This window comes from Chlorocebus sabaeus, chromosome 10, assembly GCF_047675955.1.
Source record: "Chlorocebus sabaeus isolate Y175 chromosome 10, mChlSab1.0.hap1, whole genome shotgun sequence".
In the NCBI taxonomy this organism is placed as follows: Eukaryota; Metazoa; Chordata; class Mammalia; order Primates; family Cercopithecidae; genus Chlorocebus; species Chlorocebus sabaeus.
This window is the reverse complement of record NC_132913.1, coordinates 28168319-28189000: the sequence shown is the minus strand read 5'-3', so window position 1 is coordinate 28189000 and position 20682 is coordinate 28168319. Positions and strand designations below refer to the sequence as shown.

At 34.3% G+C, this 20682-nt stretch overlaps 1 protein-coding gene across 1 annotated transcript in view; it reads left to right on the top strand.

Annotated features, from left to right (window-relative positions):
• The window catches only part of LRP1B (LDL receptor related protein 1B), a 1897925-nt gene that overhangs the window by 1200781 nt on the left and 676462 nt on the right, over positions 1-20682 (top strand). Inside the window, exon 21 of the mRNA XM_073019651.1 lies at positions 6613-6795. Coding sequence (XP_072875752.1) covers positions 6613-6795 — 183 coding nt within the window. The remainder of the gene's footprint in view (positions 1-6612; positions 6796-20682) is intronic.

The window sequence follows — 20682 nt, the reverse complement described above, 5'->3', positions numbered from 1 at the left end:
ATAAACTTTAAGTGTCCAAGCAGATAAAATGATGCATATACATAAAATCCTTATAAATGTGAAGGTTCTTGGAGATTGTATTCTATTTATTGTTTTAAATGGTCTCAAAGGGATCTACATAAACTGCAAGTCTGATTACATCCGAATCTAGCTGTAGTCTTTCTGTGGTTCCCAAAAGCCTGTAAGGTTATATCCAGACATTCAGCTCAACACACAAGATCTTTCAAGATCTAGGCCTTGCCCATCAATCTAGCTTTCTCTTTCTCCCCTCTTCTGCTCACACATTACCCAAAATTTTATTAATACTGCTGGCTTCGTGCAGAAAATCTTTTGTTACATTTAACTTTTTCCCCTGCCTGACTCTTAATTCTGGCCAGAACACTCTGATTAATTGTCTGTCATAGAAATGCCTAGTATGAAATCCCCAAATCCAGGACAGTCTTCCCTTCTGTGTGTTCTCCTGGCATTCTCTCATACCACAGCATTTAAGACGTTGCTTTGTAACTACCTACATAGCCTACTTATTTGAATAATCACTATTCTGAAGTCTTTTCAAATGCAAAAAATATGCATTCCATTTTGCATCTGGACTCCACTGAAACCCATTTATCTGTTTTTTTCTACTTCTACTCAAGTCTTGTAAAATCCGTGTTTTCAGACAGCAGCTCACAAAAACTTTAAGCAATGTAAATTAAATTATATCACCATCACTTCTCTGCTTCAATATCTCTGATAGATACCTATTGTGCTTATCTTATCTTAGCATAATTTTTGATAAATCTCTACAAGAGTCAACCCCTACCTACCTCTCAGGTCTCCTTTCACTCACTCACTACCATTATATATATTTTTCTTTTTCTGTAAAAATTAAACTCTTTCCTGCTTTGAGGTCTTTGCAATTGCTATTCCCTCTGTGTGTTCTTTTGTCCTAACATCTTCATGGCTAGTTCTTTCCCATCATTTTGGTCTCACTCAAGTGTCACCTTCTGTTATCACCCTTTTTAATATTTTTCCTATAATCAAGTCATTCCTGATGGCAGTCATCAATGACATTGACAATGTATTTCTATTTATTCTCTTTTCTGGGCCTATGGTAAGGTTGTACTTCCTGGGACCTTTGTGGTTGACTGGGACCAATAAGATGGGGCCCCACGCTATGTGACTAGGTTTGGTCAATGAATTGCGATCAGAAATGACGTATCTTCCTTTTGCATTGGATATGAAACCATCCAGAACCCTCATTTCCCTCTCGCCTGCCAACTGCAAACATTCAAGTTGGTCTCTTATTCATCAGCTTGGGTCTTTGAATGACCACCACAGGGATAGCCCACCCACTGATCCACAGTAGATATGTAAAATGAGCCCTAATTAAGTTGTATATATTTGCAAGATGCAGCGATTTTGTATTGACCTGTTATCACAGCATAACCAGTCTATTATTCTCTGTTATACTATCTATAATATTACTCTCATCCATTTTCTTCATAGCACCTATGACTTTCTTAAGTAATTTAGTTGATTTCTTGTATAATTATTTATTAAAAGCCTATATGCTCCCTTCTTTGTTCATGTTCAAGTTTTATGAGAATAAGTCTGAACTGATGGTTTCATGGTGTGGTGGTGAGCACTCTGGACTCTGAGAATAAGTCTCTGTCTTATTCTTTGCCCTATCCCAGTGCCTAAAAACTGCCTACCAGTCGGGCACAATGACTCATGCCTGTAATCCCATCACTTTGAGAGGCCAAGGTGGGCGAATCAGCTGAGGTCAGGAGTTCGAGACCAGCCTGGCCAACATGATGAAAACTCGCCTCTACAAAAAAAAAAAAAAAAAAAAAAAAAAAAAATTAGCCAGGCATGATGGCGGGTGCATTTAGTCCCAGCTTCTGGGGAGGCTGAGATGGGAGAATCGCTTGAACCCAGGAGGCAGAGGTTGCAGTGAGCCAAGATTGCACCATTGCACTCCAACCTGGGCAACAGAGCGAGACTCCATCTCAAAAAAACAAACAAAAAAAATGCCTGCCATGTTGTAATACTAGTCTGCCTCACACAACAGGTAATGTATTGAACTTTTTGTAAAAGAACAAATTTTATCATGATCTTACAATAGCATAAAATAAATGTTAAATTTTATTAGAAAACAAACAGGCTGGACAGCAATGATTTAAATATGAAAATTAATGAGTTTATAAATGCTTTTTGATTATATGAATGCATTCTATTTTTGGTCTTGAGTTTTTATATGAGAAAAACCACACAAGAAGTTAAAAATGGTACAATCATAAATCTGAGCAGACTCTAAATTTATGTGGGTTTGAATCTCATCTCTGCTACTTATGTGCATAACTACAGGAAAATTAATCATTTATGTAATATGGGATGCTTTCAATAGACAATTCCATTTATTTATTTGAGACAGAGTCTCCGTCTGTCCCCCAGGCTGGAGTGCAGTAGCACGATCTTCGCTCATTACAATCTCTGCCTCCTGGGTTCAAGTGATTCTCATGCCTCAGCCTCCCAAGTAACGGGGATCGCCGGCATGAGCCACCACACTTAACTAATTTTTGTATCTTTAGTAGAGACAGGGCATCATCATGTTGGACAGGATGGTCTCGAACTCTGACCTCAGGTGATCCATGTGTCTTGGCTTCCCAAATTGCTGGGAGTACAGGTGTGAGTCACTGTGCCTGACCTATTTATTTAATTTTAATCAAAAGGAGCTGATGATTGGTCCTTTTTCTACTGGGTTCAATCTAATGTAATTAATGTAAAGCATAAGCAAAATGGAATGCCATCTAGGCTGCCGTATCCATGCAAGGTACACCGGATGGGAGATAAACACTCAGAGAAATGTGAGGTCTTGGCATTGCTCTTGAAGACCACCTTGAGAGTCAAAAGCTCTAACTTTCTGACACAGGAAAAAAAAATGCATATCAATAAAAAGCATCATGTATTATTTCTGAGCTTTTGTAAATCCTCTAAAATCTACTCATGAAGTCTCTGAATCTACAGACCCAATCCTAGGTATTTTTTTTAAAGGCAAATGAGTCCTAAAAATCACATTCATTAGCTGGGATTCCACGCCTGGAATCTCAGCACTTTGGGAGGCTGAGGCGGGAGAATCGCTTGAGGCCAGGAGTTCAAGACCAGTCTAGGGAACAAAGTGAGACCCCATCTGTACAGTTTTTTTGTTGTTGTTGTTTTTATTTATTAGCTGGGTGTGGTGGAACACGCCTGTGATCCCAGCTACTTGAGAGGCTGAGGTGGCAGAACTGTATGAGCCCAGGAGGTCGAGGCTGCAGTGAGCCATGATCATACCACTGTACTACAGCCTGGGTGACAGAGCAAGACCCTGTCTCAAAAACAATGACAGTAAGAACACCAGCAAAAATTACTGACATTAATAGGTGACGTTCTGAAGACAGGAAGGCAATCCAGGCTGGGGAGAATAATATAACCAAGACAAGGAGCTACACATTAGTGATGTGTATGTGCTTTATTAGAAAATTGTTATCCTCTTTAGGTTTGAAAGTTCACAATATTAAATTGCATTTTCTTCTTCGGACTATACCCTTGTTTTGTTATTATAATACAGTTGTTTGTGGTTACCCTTAATAGATGTTATGCCAGCATACAGAGGTTTAGATATGGGTAGCTTAAGAGGAAAAAAAGAAAGAAAATCTCCAGGTAAATATAACATTTGTATTTAAATTTATAAGGTAAATATTTATTTAGAATAAGAAAACAAATGAGTGGATTAACTTATGAAGCACAAATAAATCAAACAATAGCAAGCAAAGCAAATGGAAAAAACCTTACACAATAACAGCATACTCTGTCCTCAAAGATTCTGCTTTGATCGTTATAAAAGGAAGGTGCTAATGTAACTGAGCTTGGCCACATATAATGCAGGTAGCAGTTGTTAACTTTGCAAGGATGCCAATCCAAGACTCTCCCTAATTTTCAAGGTACTGGAGAGTCTAGGTTGTTACTGAAAATTCTCAGGTTTTTTAAAAGACCAATAGGGTGTTTGTCACATTGAACATACTGAGGAACAGTTTCAATATATGAGCTGCCAGTCTTTGACTCTCATTTTGGAGAATGTAGAAAAATCAATAGATTACATCTTCCATTCTTTATTAAATATTTGAAATCTCTGACAATTACCTGAAATATAATTTTTAAATGTTATTGGTTGAGCTCATGCTACAGGCTATAAAAGTCAGATGAGTCAAGGCATATTTTGTTTTGTTTTTGAGGGAAGTTAAGTAGAAGGAAAAAAGAACAAAAAGCCCTTTCATTGCTGCATGGAAGCTGGCCTCTTCACCATAAAATGATGCACACAGCTGAATGGACCTTGGAGGTCTATCTGAGTTGTCTCTTTTCTTCTTCCTGAATATTGAGCTAATATAGGATTTTCAGGTTATAGCCTAGGCTTAAAGACTTCACAATATCTTGTTTATGAAACCAGTCCCCAAATAATTCTTTACAACTATAGTAGCTATGTCATACAGTCATCCCTCCACATCCACTGGGGATTGGTTTCAGGACCCTGAAGATATCGAAATTCAAGAATGCTCAAGTTTCTTATATGAAATGATGTAGTGCTTGCATGTAACCTACACACATCCTACCATAATATACTTTAAATCATCTCTGTGTTACATATAATACCTAATACGATGTAAATATGATAAAAATAGTTGCTATACTATATCGTTTATTGATTTTTCTTTTTTATTGTTGCATTGTTATTTCTTATTTTCTTTTTCCAGATATTTTTAAAATACATTTGTTTAAATCAATGAATATATTTCTATATAGGGAACACTGCAGATGCTAAATAAATATGGTGGGAAATTGCTATATCACATTGTATATATATCTTGCCCTTGTGCACAGACTTTACCATTTTATTGATTGTGTATGATTGATTGTGTGTGTGCAAACAAAGAATTTTGTCTAACCATAAAAGATGGTATGTGCAAAGTGAGAATGAATTAGATAACTAGAATACTAGAAAAATAAAGTTTTTGTTTTGGGAAGGGGATTAAAAGCAAGACAAAACTCAATGCTTTACTAATTGTATGTATTCTTAGCGGTGATCACTTTTGAAAATTAGTTATAATGGTTTTCTATAAATTACAATTCAGGTTTTTGACCAACAGAACTTCTTTACCCTTGCTTACACAGAGTTGTTTCTCCTTGGTTATTTATCATTTCAGCATTACTGCACTAGCAATATTTAGGATGTATGGTCAAGTCCACCTTGTACATCTTTATAGTATTGTATCACCTGACAGATTATAGTTGCTGAAAGTCTTTAAACAAAGAAAAAATACAGAACTAAACCATTTATATTATAGAAAATAACAGCAACAAAACTTTGTAGTTGAATTAATCCTTTATACATATCTAATTTAATTCTCACGTCAACCCTGTTGGTGCATTCACACTGAACAAATAGAAGTCTCAAAAGTGTAAGTGACTGCTTTGGTGATATCAGTGTTATTATTAGCTTTGACATTAGATTAACCTTAATTTATAAACATAGATATCTACCAAACCAGTGCAATAAATAATGAGAAATTCACTTGAACCGGTTTCAAATTTATCATAATTATAAAGATCAATTGCTGCTATAGGTAGCTTATACATTAAATGCTGGATAAAGCTATACAAGGTACACAATAAATTTGTTACATTAAAACTTTGGTCTAAAAATATCTACTAAAATATTTATTTACCATAGTATTTGGAAATACAGATTAATATATCATTAAACGTTAACACAAGTTTTAATAAGCTGCAGTTCAGTCATGTTATTCAATTGTTAAACTGCCAAACATCTGTATCCCAACATTTATATTTTCTTACTTTCATTTATGTTTACCTGCAGCATTTATCCTATATTTTTAATCACCAGATTTGGGGCAATAATGTTACCTGGTCATTGTTATGAATTATTAATTGATACATTTGAATGCATAGTATTTCATTAAATTAAATTCTTAACATTTAAGTGTCTATTCTGATTCTAGAATTGAAGTTCTTGTCCAGAAGTTACATTTATTACCTGATTTTTTGGATCTATTTCTCAGAATTTTGGATGCTATTCTTCAAAGATTTTGTTAGTCAGAAAGTACTTACTAGTTTTTGGTTATTTGCTTCTTAATAATTTGAAAGAAATTACCTAGAGAAAGATAAGAAAATCAGCCAAGGTCTTATCATTAAGATTGGGATGTATAACCTAATTTATGTGTCTTAGAGAAAAGCCCTTGAGAGATCTCATCCTTTAGACATGAGTAAAAACCACAACAGAATATCCACAAGTTATCTTACTTTTTCTTTTCTAATGTACATAGTACTTTCAGAAATTTTAGGGGAGGCAAGAAACATCATTTTCTCTGACTATTAATGTTATTTAAATGAATTACAAAATACTAGAGAGATTTATACCTATTAACCATCTAAAGTAAAAATGTATTCTCTCTAGCACTGTAATAATGCCTGAAGAAAGAAAAAAATGTGAAATAAAAACAACCAACAAGTAAAATCTTAATTTCTCTCCTATCTTGCCCCCCTCTGCTTCTCTCTTCCTCATTTCAAATTAAGAGATTCATTCTCCTGCTGGTTGTAATGGAAATGAATTTCAATGCCACCCTGATGGTAACTGCATTCCTGATCTGTGGCGCTGTGATGGAGAAAAAGATTGTGAAGATGGTAGTGATGAAAAAGGTTGCAATGGTACCATACGATTGTGTGACCACAGAACCAAGTTTTCCTGTTGGAGTACAGGTAAGTGAACATTGCTTTTAGCTTCTACTGGGGCTCCCTGAGTGTGGAATCCTTTTGGCCCATCCTGACTCTGTATCTCACCTTTGTAAAAAGTTGTCTTATATTTCTAGTAGATGTGCTCATGTATAATAATAGTAGTTAACGTTTAGGGAGAACTATCAATGGGGCCAGAATAATTCTATGAATGTTCTCTACATGAATTCATGAGGCAAGGAGAAGTTTTTAACTTGCTCACGCTCACAGAGCCAACATGTCAGATTTAGGATTTTATTTGAATTTATTTATTTATTTATTTATTTATTTGAGATTTGGGATTTTAAACCAGGCAATCTGGAATACAGAATCTGGAAATTCAGAATCAAGAGAGAGATAAGTATGATAAACCAGCTGGCAACGTTTCTCTTTCTGTGGATAACGCCTCATCCTAAAATTTAAATGAAGATGACTTAGAAAAGAAAGACAGAATTATATGTATTTATTTGCAACTAATTTCCTAAATATTACTGTACTATTGCTTAATTCTGTTATGATGAAGATATTGGCTGCCATTTAAAGCTTTGATCCAAGAGTCACTGCGGCTATTATTGTGTTTTATAAAGGTACCCTATTACTATGACTGTTCCATTTTGGTTTCGTGCGTGTGTGTGTGTGTGTGTGTGTGTGTGTGTACAAATAGGAAACCAAAATGGAGAAGTCATAGTAATAGAATATCTTATATTCTACTATGTTTTACTATATATACTGGATTCCAGTTGAAATTATAAATTTATTTTCTTCCCTCTTTATGCCAGATGATGTGTTGAAGTTTAGAGAAAAGTAGATTACAATGAGCTATTGTGGTGTAATTTGTGAAATGGTTGGTATCATCCTCCAAATAATCCATGGAAATAATTTTCTGTAGATTTCAGGATATCATCTCTGGAATCTCTCTTTGATGTGAAATTGGTTTTCAGTTGCCTAATCACGAGCTCTTAGTGATTTCTTTTGCTCCCTTTTTTACATATTCTAACAAAAAGTACAAATGAGAACTAAAAGGTATAAGAAAACACTGTGAAAACCACATGGCCGATGTGCATTTAAAGGTATAAAAAGGCACTGTCTTTCTTTTCTTAAACATGCCTCTTGGTTACAATTAAGGATTCCAATAAGAAATAAGAAAAATAAACGCAAGCTAACATAGGTATAGATAAATAACATACTCCTGAAGCCTGTTCCTAGCAAGGAAATTGTGTTTCCAAAATGTTTTTTTCAACAATGTTTTTCACAATTATGTGACTCTCTTCAATTGTTATATAAAGACTCATAATTTTAGGGTAATTTGTTAGAAAAAAATGTGATTTTAAGTTTAGAAATGGTCTTTTTGGAACATGTATTAATTGAAAATTAATAGATGAATTATTGTCAAATGAATGAATTATTGATGGCATAAATAGGTTTTATTTAATAGGGCAATTCTAATACCAAAGAGCCAATTATTTGACTCGAGCTAATATACTTCAAAGCATAGGTTGTGTATATTTTCCCCATATAACTTCTGGCATTTTCCTGATTGTATTAATCTTAAAATATAGCAGCTAACAGTTTTTAAAACATATATGAAAAAGAAACTGGCGAAGCTTTGTTAAAACAAAATATAAACCAATATGGAAAATCCTGAGTTTCAGCTACTTGGATATGCTATTAAAGCAAATTAAATGCAAAACATAAAGCCAGGCTGCAATTTCTCTATACGGAAATAAATTATAAAGAGATTCACAATAATGTAAATTCTCAAAGCTATGTGTTAGTAAAAACTAGTTTGAACTTTCAATTGAGAAAAAAAAATTGCAGACAAAGCATGTAAATAATAAATAGTATGATTAAGTAAATTTAACAGAATATTCTAAGTGCTTGTGACTTATTTAAAAATATGTATTGATATTTTGCAATTAACACTTATAAAACAACTTCCTGTGAATATGGTTCAACATAAAAATAAATCTGAAGTATGATGAGGAAGGCTGGTTATCTTTAGATAACTGAATTTTCTGAGACATTTTTATATGTGGTGACTTGAGATTTGGATTATCTATTTAATAATGCTGTTAATTAAACATCAGATGTTTCTAACAAATAGTTTTTAGGTAAGCAAAAATTTGATGTAAAAAGAAACTGTGATAAAACACATGTTTCACTTTAAAAGAAAAAAGTGAAAGGTAATAATTTATCCATCTGCTTCTAATTTTATCTGTGTTTTGGATATAGTAAACCACAATTTATCCAACTTCGGAAGAGTTGCACAATTACAAAGTCACATTTATGATAGACTTCTGTGAACATTGCAGTCATTAAAATGAACCACAAATATAAGCAATGGTTTAAAATATGTATTCATCTACAAACCTTTTGATATATTTTCATTTATTTTAAATTCTCAGTTTTACAAGCTGCAAGACCTTTACCCACAATGTTTAATCCAGAGTTCATGATTATTTTCAAAGATTTGTAAAATGTTAGTTTGAACATTCAAAAGTTTTCAGGCTAATTAATTTATATATGGCAGTTAGAATAGCTTTGTAATACATAAATTGTCATCTGTTGGTGTTCAAAACATAGGCATATTCGGTTTTTATAGTCCTATAAAGATGAGAATGAGAGCTAACTTCAAGTACAATACAACAGTCATCATTTAAGAACTTCTAATCTCAAAGGACCTATTTTTGACCAAGAAGTGCATTGTGCCACATCTGTTCTCTTATACTCCAGACTAACAAATAGCAGTTGTATTGTAACTGGGGAAAAGGGAAGTGTATTTTCAGTCACTCTGTCATGGAAAAGAAACTCAGAAATGCCATTTTCAGATTAGAAAAATTAAAGAGAAGTTTGATATGACATAGTGATGGCAAAGTACAAGGAAAATAGGCCCTGCAGCTGTTTGTAGGAATGTAAATTTAATCCTTCTGTCCTACTTCTAGAAATTCATGTAAAGAAGAGTAGGATTGTATAAGGTTATATATGCAAAAAGATATTCAATAAACCATTTTATTTTTAATAGTAAAAAGTTAGAAATAATATATTGCTTATCAATAGGGATAGTAATAAATTGTTGTGTATTCACACAAGTAATCTAATGCCATTTAGACAATAAAAAAGGAATTCACGTGTAGGTGAGACTTCAAGTTTACACTCTGAACTTTCTGCTTCCCTGTTTTCACTTCTCAACACACGGAAGTGATGATAAAATATAACAGGATAAAATAAAGGAGATACTGCCTTATGAACAAAAAATATGTATCTCTAAGTAACAGAAATGTAGCACAGTGTCAAGTGGTGAGCTAAAGCTGAGTACCTTATTGGGTTGGGTAGTAGGGTAGCAGAAATGAACAAGTACTCAAATCTTAGGGTCAATAGAAATAAAGCTGTCCCACATGAAGCTGGGATCTGGAGGCAGGCAGTACCGGAAATCAGAACCTGGAAAGAAACTCCATTTGCTTTTGAAAGGAGAATTGAAAAAATATATATATCACTGCTAGTTGCTGCCAGTGGTGGTTACTTAAATGAAGTTCTGTGCCTAAAGAGATCGGAGGACACAGGCATGGCAATTAAGCGGAACTTCTGTCTGGCTTGGAGATTGAATCTGATAAAAGTCCAATATTGTTTTAGTATAGAATCTCACACAAAATATATATATATATAAATTGTACTTCTGAACCCAGAGTGCTGGAAATAATGGGGTGGGCCAAAGTCGAAGCCGCAATGCTTGTAGATAGGCGCCAGTAAACTCATAAAGTCAGAGAGAAAAAAAATGAAAGTTCTGATCCAAGATGAGATTACAAACCAGAATTTTAACATACATGAAGAAAACTCTCTCATCAAAATCAGTCATTACAAAATAAATTATTCATGATTAAATGACAATAAGCTATATGTCTGAAAAATAAGTTTAAGTACGTTGAGACCTCCAAAAAGAAAAAGAGAAAAGTTTTACTCTTAAAATGACTAAGAATTCAGCACAAATATGACAAGTAGAATAATTACAACATAAAAGGTAGAGAATGAGACCATCTTAGTTCAGGCTGCTATAACAAATTATCATAAACTGAGTTGTTTAAACAACAGACATTTATTGCTCACAGTTCTAGAGACTGAGAAGTCCAAGATCAAGAACTGGGAAACCTGGTGTCTGTCTAAGGCACTCTTCCTGGTTTGCAGATGGCAATCTTCTTATGATATGCGGGTTCTACTCTCGTAACTGATTACCTCCCAGTCCTCCCAATACCATCACATTGGGGATTAGGATTTCAACATGAATTTGGTCTGGACACAAACATTCCATCCATAACACCTATAAGAAAAATGTGGTTCAAAACCACAGTGGGATTGCATTCTTTCGACATCAGTTGATTGATAATAAATAAGCCCAGTAATACCCATGTTGGTGAGAGTAGAGAAAGCAGACACTTTGCTTTCAGTGGAGACTGGTGAACCTCTGTGGAAAGCAATATATTTCAATGTTTACAATTTGTCTCCAAATTTACTCACAATTCCACCTCTAGGAATTAATCACATAGATATATTCATGCATTTGAGGAGTGAGATGTACAAAGATATTTATTTAAAGCTTTATTAAATGTGTTTAATAAACTTAAACCAATACATATATACTCTTCCATGTACATCAAAGTTATAGAAAACTATTTCAAATTTGACTATATGTTAGGTTCCAAAGAAGTCTTAAAAGTATTTCAAATAATTGGCAATTTACAAAAAGCATTCTCTACACACACAAAATATTAGAAATCTACAGTGGAATGATTTTTAAAAATGTATTTGAAAACTAGGATCATAGTTCAAAACAATCAGTGGGTTAATTAAGAAATCATACTTTTTTATTATTATATTTTAAGTTCTAGGGTACATGTGCACAACGTACAGGTTTGTTACATATGTATACATGTGCCATGTTGGCGTGCTGCACCCATAACTCGTCATTTACATTAGGTATATCTCCTAATGCTATCCCTCCCTCCTCCCACCTCCCCACAATAGGCCCCGGTGTGTGATGTTCCCCTTCCTGTGTCCAAGTGATCTCATTGTTCAATTCCCACCTATGAGTGAGAATATGTAGTGTTTGTTTTTTTGTTCTTGAGATAGTTTGCTGAGAATGATGGTTTCCAGCTGCATCCATGTCCCTACAAAGGACACAAACTCATCCTTTTTTATGGCTGCATAGTATTCCATGGTGTATATATGCCACATTTTCTTAATCCAGTCTGTCACTGATGCACATTTGGGTTGATTCCAAGTCTTTGCTATTGTGAATAGTGCTGCAATAGACGTACATGTGCATGTGTCTTTATAGCAGCATGATTTATAATCCTTTGGGTATATACCCAGTAATGGGATGGCTGGGTCAAATGGTATTTCTAGTTCTAGATACTTGAGGAATCGCCACACTGTCTTCCACAATGGTTGAACTAGTTTACAGTCCCACCAACAGTGTAAAAGTGTTCCTATTTCTCCACATCCTCTCCAGCACCTGTTGTTTCCTGATTTTTTAATGATTGCCATTCTAACTGGTGTGAGATGGTATCTCATTGTGGTTTTGATTTACATTTTTCTGATGGTCAGTGATGATGAGTATTTTTTCATGTGTCTTTTGGCTATGTGAATGTCTTCTTTTGAGAAGTGTCTGTTCATATCTTTTGCCCACTTTTTGATGGGGTTGTTTGTCTTTTTCTTGTAAATTTGTTTGAGTTCTTTGTAGGTTCTGGATATTAGCCCTTTGTCAGATGAGTAGATTGCAAAAATTTTCTCCCATTCTGTAGGTTGCGTGTTCACTCTGGTGGTAGTTTCTTTTGCTGTGCAGAAACTCTTTAGTTTAATTAGATCCCATTTGTCAATTTTGGCTTTTGTTGCCGTTGCTTTTGGTGTTTTAGACATGAAGTCCTTGCCCATGCCTATGTCCTGAATGGTATTACCTAGGTTTTCTTCTATGGTTTTTATGGTTTTAGGTCTAACATTTAAGTCTCTAATCCATCGTGAATTAACTTTTGTATAAAGAGTAAGGAAAGGATCTAGTTTCAGCTTTCTACTTGTGACCAGCCAATTTTCCCAGCACCATTTATTAAATAGGGAATCCTTTCCCCATTTCTTGTTTTTCTGAGGTTTGTCAAAGATCAGATGGCTGTATATGTGTGGTATTATTTCTGAGGGCTCTGTTCTGTTCCGTTGGTCTATATCTCTGTTTTGGTACTAGTACCATGCTGTTTTGGTTACTGTAGCCTTGTAGTATAGTTTGAAGTCAGGTAGCATGATGCCTCCAGCTTTGTTCTTTTGGCTTAGGATTGTCTTGGCAATGAGGGCTCTTTTTTGGTTCTATATGAACTTTAAAGCAGTTTTTTTTTTCCAACTCTGTGAAGAAAGTCATTGGTAGCTTAATGGGGATGGCATTGAATCTATAAATTACCTTGGGCAGTATGGCCATTTTCACAATATTGATTCTTCCTATCCATGAGCATGGTATGATCTTCCATTTGTTTGTGTCCTCTTTTATTTCACTGAGCAGTGGTTTGTAGTTCTCCTTGAAGAGGTCCTTTACATCCCTTATAGAATGGATTCCTAGGTATTAACTGAATAAAATGGGTAGTATTATATATCAAAATGTTTATGACTTTTTAAAAAATAGACTTTTTTTAGACCAATTTTAGGTTCACAGCAAAATTGAGCAGAAAGTACCAAGACTTCCTATATACTCCCACCACCTTCACATGCACAGCTCTCTTTACTGTCAGTATACTGCACCAGAATGGTACATTTGTTATAATAAATGAACCTACAGTGACACATCTTTCTCATCCAAAATCTATGGTTTACATGAGGGTTTACTTTAGATGTTGAATATTCTGTGAATCTTGACAAATATATGATGACATGTATCCATCATTATAGTATCAAGCAGAATAATTTCACTGCTCTAAAAACCTTTTGTACTCTGTTTATTCTTCCCTCCCCCTTACCTTCTGGAAGCTGCTTATCTTTTTACTGTCTCCATGGTTTTGCCTTTTCTAGAGTGTCATGTCATTGAAATCACATAGTATGTAGACTTGCCATATTGACTTCTTTCACCTTGTAATATGCATTTGAGTTTCCTCTATGTCTTTTCATGGCTTGGTAGTAGATTTCTTTAAGCTTTGAATAATATTCCATTGTACCACAATTTTTTAATCTGTTCACCCACTGAAGGACATCTTTGTTTCCAAATTCTGGCAATTATGAATAAAACAGTTATAAATATGTACATGCAGGCTTTTGAGTGGACATAAATTTTTAATTCATTTGGGTAAAGCCCAAGGAGTCCATTTGCAGGATAGTAGGGTCAGAGTATGTTCAGTATTTGTAAGCAATGGCTTCATTGTCTTTCAAAGTGGCTGTATCATTTTACCTTCATTCACTTGTGATGAATGAAAGTTTCTGTTGCTCTATATCCTTGTACACCTTTAGTGTTGTCACTGTTCCAGATTTTCATCACTCTGATAGGTGTACAGTTGTATCTCATTATTGTTTTAATTTGCATTTTCCTAATGATATATTATTTTGAGTATCTTTTCAAATGTTCATTTGCCATGAAATTGCTTTTAATAGATAAATGTTGCAAATAACCTAAATAGGACAAAATAGGGCACTAGGTGCTAATATGATATTTCTGTATAGTAGAATGCCTTGCAGATTTGGAAGTCATTATAATGCACTGACATGAACACTTCTCTGTGATTACATGTTGAGTGAAAGTGAAGGAGTGCAAGAGTGGGCATAGCATGTACTATTGTTTAAGTGAAAAGAAAGTAAAAGTGTATTCTCTGTATAACAAAAACATTTCTGGAAGAATTCACAAGAAAACTATTGTCATTGTTTGTCTCTAAGTATGGGGGAAAAGTGGCTAGGAAGACTGACTGAGAAGATATCATAACTTTTAGTGTGTCCTTTTTTGATTGACTACCTTTTCAAAAGTTGTGATAGTTTGGTGCTGACTCATCTACCTTCCACTCTAGATTCCATTGGAATAAGCAACATACATTTTGAAATCAAGTTCTAGAGTAGTGTTATTAGTTAAGGACAAGTGATCTTTAGCAGAAGAATGTAACAGAACTGACTGGCACACATGTGGATTTAACTTTGACAGTGGCATCATACTCTGTTCTGATCTGCTGTGTAATGAAAATTCTCTGTGGGCTTCTGTGAATGGCAAAACATTATTCTTGTCTTTTTTTGGATTGTTTTGTTTTCTTTCCCCTATTGTTATATCAGTGAATACAGAATAAAATGATGAATTTAATCATTGTGGAAAACCAATCTGGATTATTAGAACCGAAAATATCCCATAATGGTATAGTGATTTTGTTAGAATTATACGATGGGTTCTATATGAAACATTTCTAAACACAACCCTTTTTTTTCTTTCTGGAACCAGCCCTATGGAATACTTCTGATTATTTCTGATGAAAATAATATGGCAGGCTGTTCATTGTTTATGTGCCAGAAAACTAATAAAATATTTTGCATTTTTCTTCTTATGAGTCTCCTGTATTTTTCCTTAATTCCTCCCAGTGACAGTTTTTTTTTTTTTTTTTTTTTTTTTTTTTTGAGACAGAGTCTCACTCTGTTGCCCAGGCTGGAGTGCAGTGGTGAGATCTCACCTCACTGCAAGCTCTGCCTCCTGGGTTCATGCCATTCTCCCGCCTCAGCCTCCTGAGTAGCTGGGACTACAGGCACCCACCTCCTCGCCCAGCTAATTTTTTGTATTTTTAGTAGAGACTGGTTTCACCATGTTAGCCAGGATGGTCTCTATCTCCTGACCTCATGAGCTGACAGTTTTAAACCTTTTGTTGTATGCCTACTCTTCTTGTTTCCCTTCAGTCCTGTCTATAAAGAAGAATAAACAATGCTCCTTTTTGTCCAGGAGGGCTCTTCTTCAGATTTATGTATGTATGTATGTATGTATGTATGTATGTATGTATGTATGTATTTGTTTGTTTAGAGATAGAGTCTTGCTCTGTTGCCCAGGTTGGGGTGCAGTAGCACGACCTCAGCTCACTGCAGCCTCCACCCCCCCAGGTTCAAGCAATACCTGCCTCGGCCTCCTGAGTAGCTGGGATTATAGGCATGCATCACCACACCTGACTACATTTTTTTTTTTTTTTAAGTAGAGATGGGGATTCACCGTGTTGGCCAGGCTGGTCTCAAACTCCTTACCTCAAGTGATTCACCCACCTTGGCTTCCCAAAGTGCTGGGATTACAGGTGTGAGCCACCACCCCAGCCCCTTCTTTAGATATTGATCCTGTGACCTCCTAATCCTTGTGGGACCTTGGTCACTTTTCTTGCTTGGTCTTCCATTTCTTTCTCCAGACTAATTTTTCTTTCTTGATGTAACTATATTTAGTCCAATAACCTGAAAAGCATTTCTTTGATTTTATTACCTTTTCCCTGTCTTTCTTCTTCACTTCATTAAATCACTTGATGTAAATACCTAGATGCCTTACGTCTCACTAATTCCTTCACCGTTTGCAATCTAACATCCAGTCACTTCCCTTGATAGAAATGGCTGTTTCGATGGTCACCAGGAATAATTTCTCAGTTTATGCTCTTCTATGTTTTGAGTCCTACTCTGCCATTCAGTATCTGCATGAGTGCAAATAAGTTACTAAACCTCTCTACATTACTGTTTTCTGGTCAGTAAAATAGATAAGATAATATTAACTGGTAGAATGTACAAAAAGTGTCTAGAGCACAGTACAAGCTTAATGAATGACACTTTTCACTACTAGTACTGCACCTCGGCTTCTTTCTTTACCACACTTTACCCTGCTGCATGTCCTCCCTTTTAATATTTTCTTATGAATTCTCATATTGGATTGTTATCTTTAGCCACATGACATTTAGACTCCTCTTTGTATTTCACTTTCCCTTGCCCGTTTTCTCTGCCTATCCCTTATATTTAATTTAAAAATATACTTCTTGAGCACATAATATGTGTCCAGCATTGCAGATATTTTTCTCCTAATTAATTTGTTTTGCTCCTTCTCATCTTTCTGCAAGATCTTCATAGCAATCTCTTCTGTCCCCAGTTTTAACTGTCACCTCTAAGACTCCAAAATTTCTGCCACTGACATTTACTCCCTACTTCTAATCCATTTTTTTCCCAATGCAATGCTGAACATTCTACTTTCTCTTCAAAGTCAGAGATGAATAAGAATTTCTCATTTCCGTTAGAATATTTAATCCCCTGTACACTCAGATTTAAAGCAGAAAGAACCCTTTGACACTTTGACACTTCTAACTTGAAATCATTTTCCAAGTCCTACTCCTACTGAGGTTACTTCTGCAGTATCTCCAATATCCCCCGTTCCATTCTCTACTCACATCTCATAATCTAAGGTTAAGCTTTCATTATCTCTCTCTCAGATCTTTGTGTGGCTGACTGTGTTTTTCCCTGATAGTCATTAGCTTCAATCCACACTACCCGCAGTTTTGGCTTTCTCTTACCTCTCAATATGTGACCTAAGCTGACCTAAGCATATACTTTAAAAAACTCTTTCAATCATTCAAGTTTGCTGAATCTTATAGACAGTCTCCATTGCTAATTCAAAAAGTGTCTCAATTTTCTTAACCATAATCAGATTAAGAAACACTTCTTGAATTAGGGGCCCCAAACTGCTTCATTATTGCTTTTTGAACAGGTCCCACTCTTTCCTGCTTTTATACCTTTAGAAAAGACTTTCATCTTTTGTGTGAATTCGATTAAACAAATAAGGTTGAATATTCAGCATATAAAACTGCATATGTTCAAAATTACCCCCTGAAAATCACCCATTAAACTTATTATACATGGTTTTGTGTATATAGCTCTGAGCATAATTTGTACCTATAACTATATTATAAACAAGGTAATGTTTAGCATAAAATATAAAGCAAATGTAAAAACTAGAATTTTATAATGAATTCACTTAGAGGTGGAACAAAGATCAGCATAAGAAAGAACTGATTCTTTTCTAATATCTATGCCCTAACACATTCCTATTGAGTAGCAGGAGTAATCACTATGCTATTACATTTTTATTTCTTTCACCTGTTCTGTTTACTGGCTTTTGATTTTGCATGGGGTATATGTTCGAATGTTAAGACTGTACGCATTAGGCAGCTGTCTATATTAAATACTTTTTTCTTTATATGAAAATTTCTACCATCCTTCCAAACATTGTTCAGAAGAATAGCTTGGTAAAACTTGTTTCTCATCCTTCCAATCATACATATGTTCCACCTCCTTGAAAATCCATAGCATTCTCTGATGGTTATATGGCTTTCATCTCCTCCTGTTTTATATGGTCAATATTAGAACATGTGTCATTACTAGAGTTATTGCTCCACAAGATCAGGAACTTGTCTTCCCCATCTTTCTACACTCTTCAGTAGCAAATCAAGCATATAATACTCAAAAAATATTTGCCAAACTGAATTGAAACCAAACACTGTTAGAGAAATAAATATGTAGGTAACACTAAAAGTAGTATGAATATTTTTTAAAAGATTAGTTTATAGACCAGTGTTCAATGAGGCATTATAATAATATAATTTCAAGTAAATCCATTTAGACTTTCTCGAAGATTCACTTCATGTTAATATTAGTATCTTAATATAAACTGCCAGTCATATCTCAGAACAGAAATTATCCTATTGTTGCATGTGCTGTCTTTTTAGTAAACTAAAAACAAGTTAGTTTACAAAAAGATAGATCTATTTCAGAATATGGTCAAGAGTTTAACACAAAAAAGAGAAACTCTAGAAGAGATTGTATCAATTTATTTTGGAAAACCAGCTTGTTTTCTACAATCATAAAAACTTAAGTTTTTCTATACCTGTTGACTTTGTAGTTGTGTTTAACCAAATTTCTGGGTTTGCGGGATTATGTTTTTAAAAAAATTGTTGTTGTTACTTATCCATTCTTATTTTCTTTTCTCAAAGGACAAAACCACAGTTACCAAAATAGAGTCTTTGACATGTAGTTATCAAGTTGAAAATATCATTATAAATAAATGAGAAAATATTTTGTAGAGCTCAACTTCATACTAATTATCTAATATGGTTTTCAGCATCTTCTAAAAACGAATTAGTAAACACAATGATTTACTTGATTGCTTGAATTACTCATGCACGTTTAAAAAACTTTAAAGATTTTTGGATATTCTATCTATTGGATATGCATTTCTACAATATGTTTTACTATTAATAACTAGTTATTTCTTATATATAAGGAAGGGAGCTTAAGCAAAGAAATCTGTGATCTTTGTTCATTCAAGATTTTGTTTCCAACGACTTGATTAGGTACTTGATTAGGTAAGGATTTATCTTGATACTAATCAGGTAAAAATCAATATGTTTAAAGTATTTTCACTGAGGCCATTGGCTTTTGGGTTTTACCTAATTCATGTTCATGAGTTAGAAATTCATTAAACTTATCATACCTGGTTCGCCTTCTTGTCTACTTTTTGGTAAGAACTAAAACCAAACATAAACAGGGAAAAGCAATTAAGCTTCAAACAGCCCCTGAAAAATCAATAGGAAGAGGGGGGCTGTTTAAGCTTGTACAATTCATTTAAACTATGTATTAATATTTATTCATATCTCTGGTGACATTATTTCTTTTAAAGTTTTACAGTCATCTGAATATTATTTTTGTTTACCTTTTCCAAGCAGTATTTATATCAGGGATGGCAAATAGCTTTACTGCTATTCTTACTCTAAAAGATTGATAGTGATTTATAGATGTATCTGTTGAAGCAATTCTAAGGTCATTTTGGAGTCAGTGGTTGGGAATGCCATCATGGATTGGTGATGTGTCGGGGGAAAAACAGCAACAACAACAACAACAACAAAAAAACCCAAAGGAAGTTGCATTTTGATAAACCAAACTAAAAATGGGAATTTGTATATTCTTGAACTCTAACTCTTGCAAATGACTTCATACAATTTAATGCTTAAGTATATAGAATGTCATATTTTCGACTGATATATTATGCATTGATCTTTTCTTTCTAACTAGATTATAAGCCCCTTGGTTACAGGGATCAGGCTTTATGCTTTCTTACATTTCTGAAAGCCCTTAGGAAAGGGTAAGGCACAGAGTAACTTCAACATATAATTTTTATGAGAAGGCTGTTGAATCAGGCTTAATTGCATATGTGTATACCTAATCTTTTTTTTTAAAGGAGCCAATATATTTTGGAAAAGTTATGCAAGTATATGGTCGAAGAAAAATAAAGCAGCGTAAGAGTATTCCATGAAAAGTTCATCTCCCTCCTACAATGGGTTTCCAGTAACTAATTCTTTCCAGAGGCAACCAATTTAAACTATTTCTTGTGTATCCCTCCAGAAAGAATTCAAATATAAAGTCTATCCATGTACTTAAAGTGATAAATGTATGGAAATATAGTCATACATATTGATAAATAGCTAACTCCCTTTCAACACATCAGAAAGCCTATATACACTGAGTTCTATGCCTTTTAAAATTAATTAACTTTGAAAATTAGTTTTCATTCACTTATGTAGATTGGCACATTCTTCTTTATTCAAGCATATACCTTTTATGTATGGATGCATTGTAATTGATGTCACCAGGCTTGCAGTAATTATTTAAATTGTTACTTTCCTTTCCATAATATATACAAAACAGCAGTAGATATCCTAGCATCTTTGTGCATTTGTGCAAATATATTTATGAAAACATTTTCTAAAATTAGAATTACTGTGGTGATGAGTTGACAGATGTTTCATTTGCTGGATTTCTTGACATTGCCCTGGAGAGAGATTATCACAATTTTCAACATTTGTGCTGCTTTTTACATCCTTG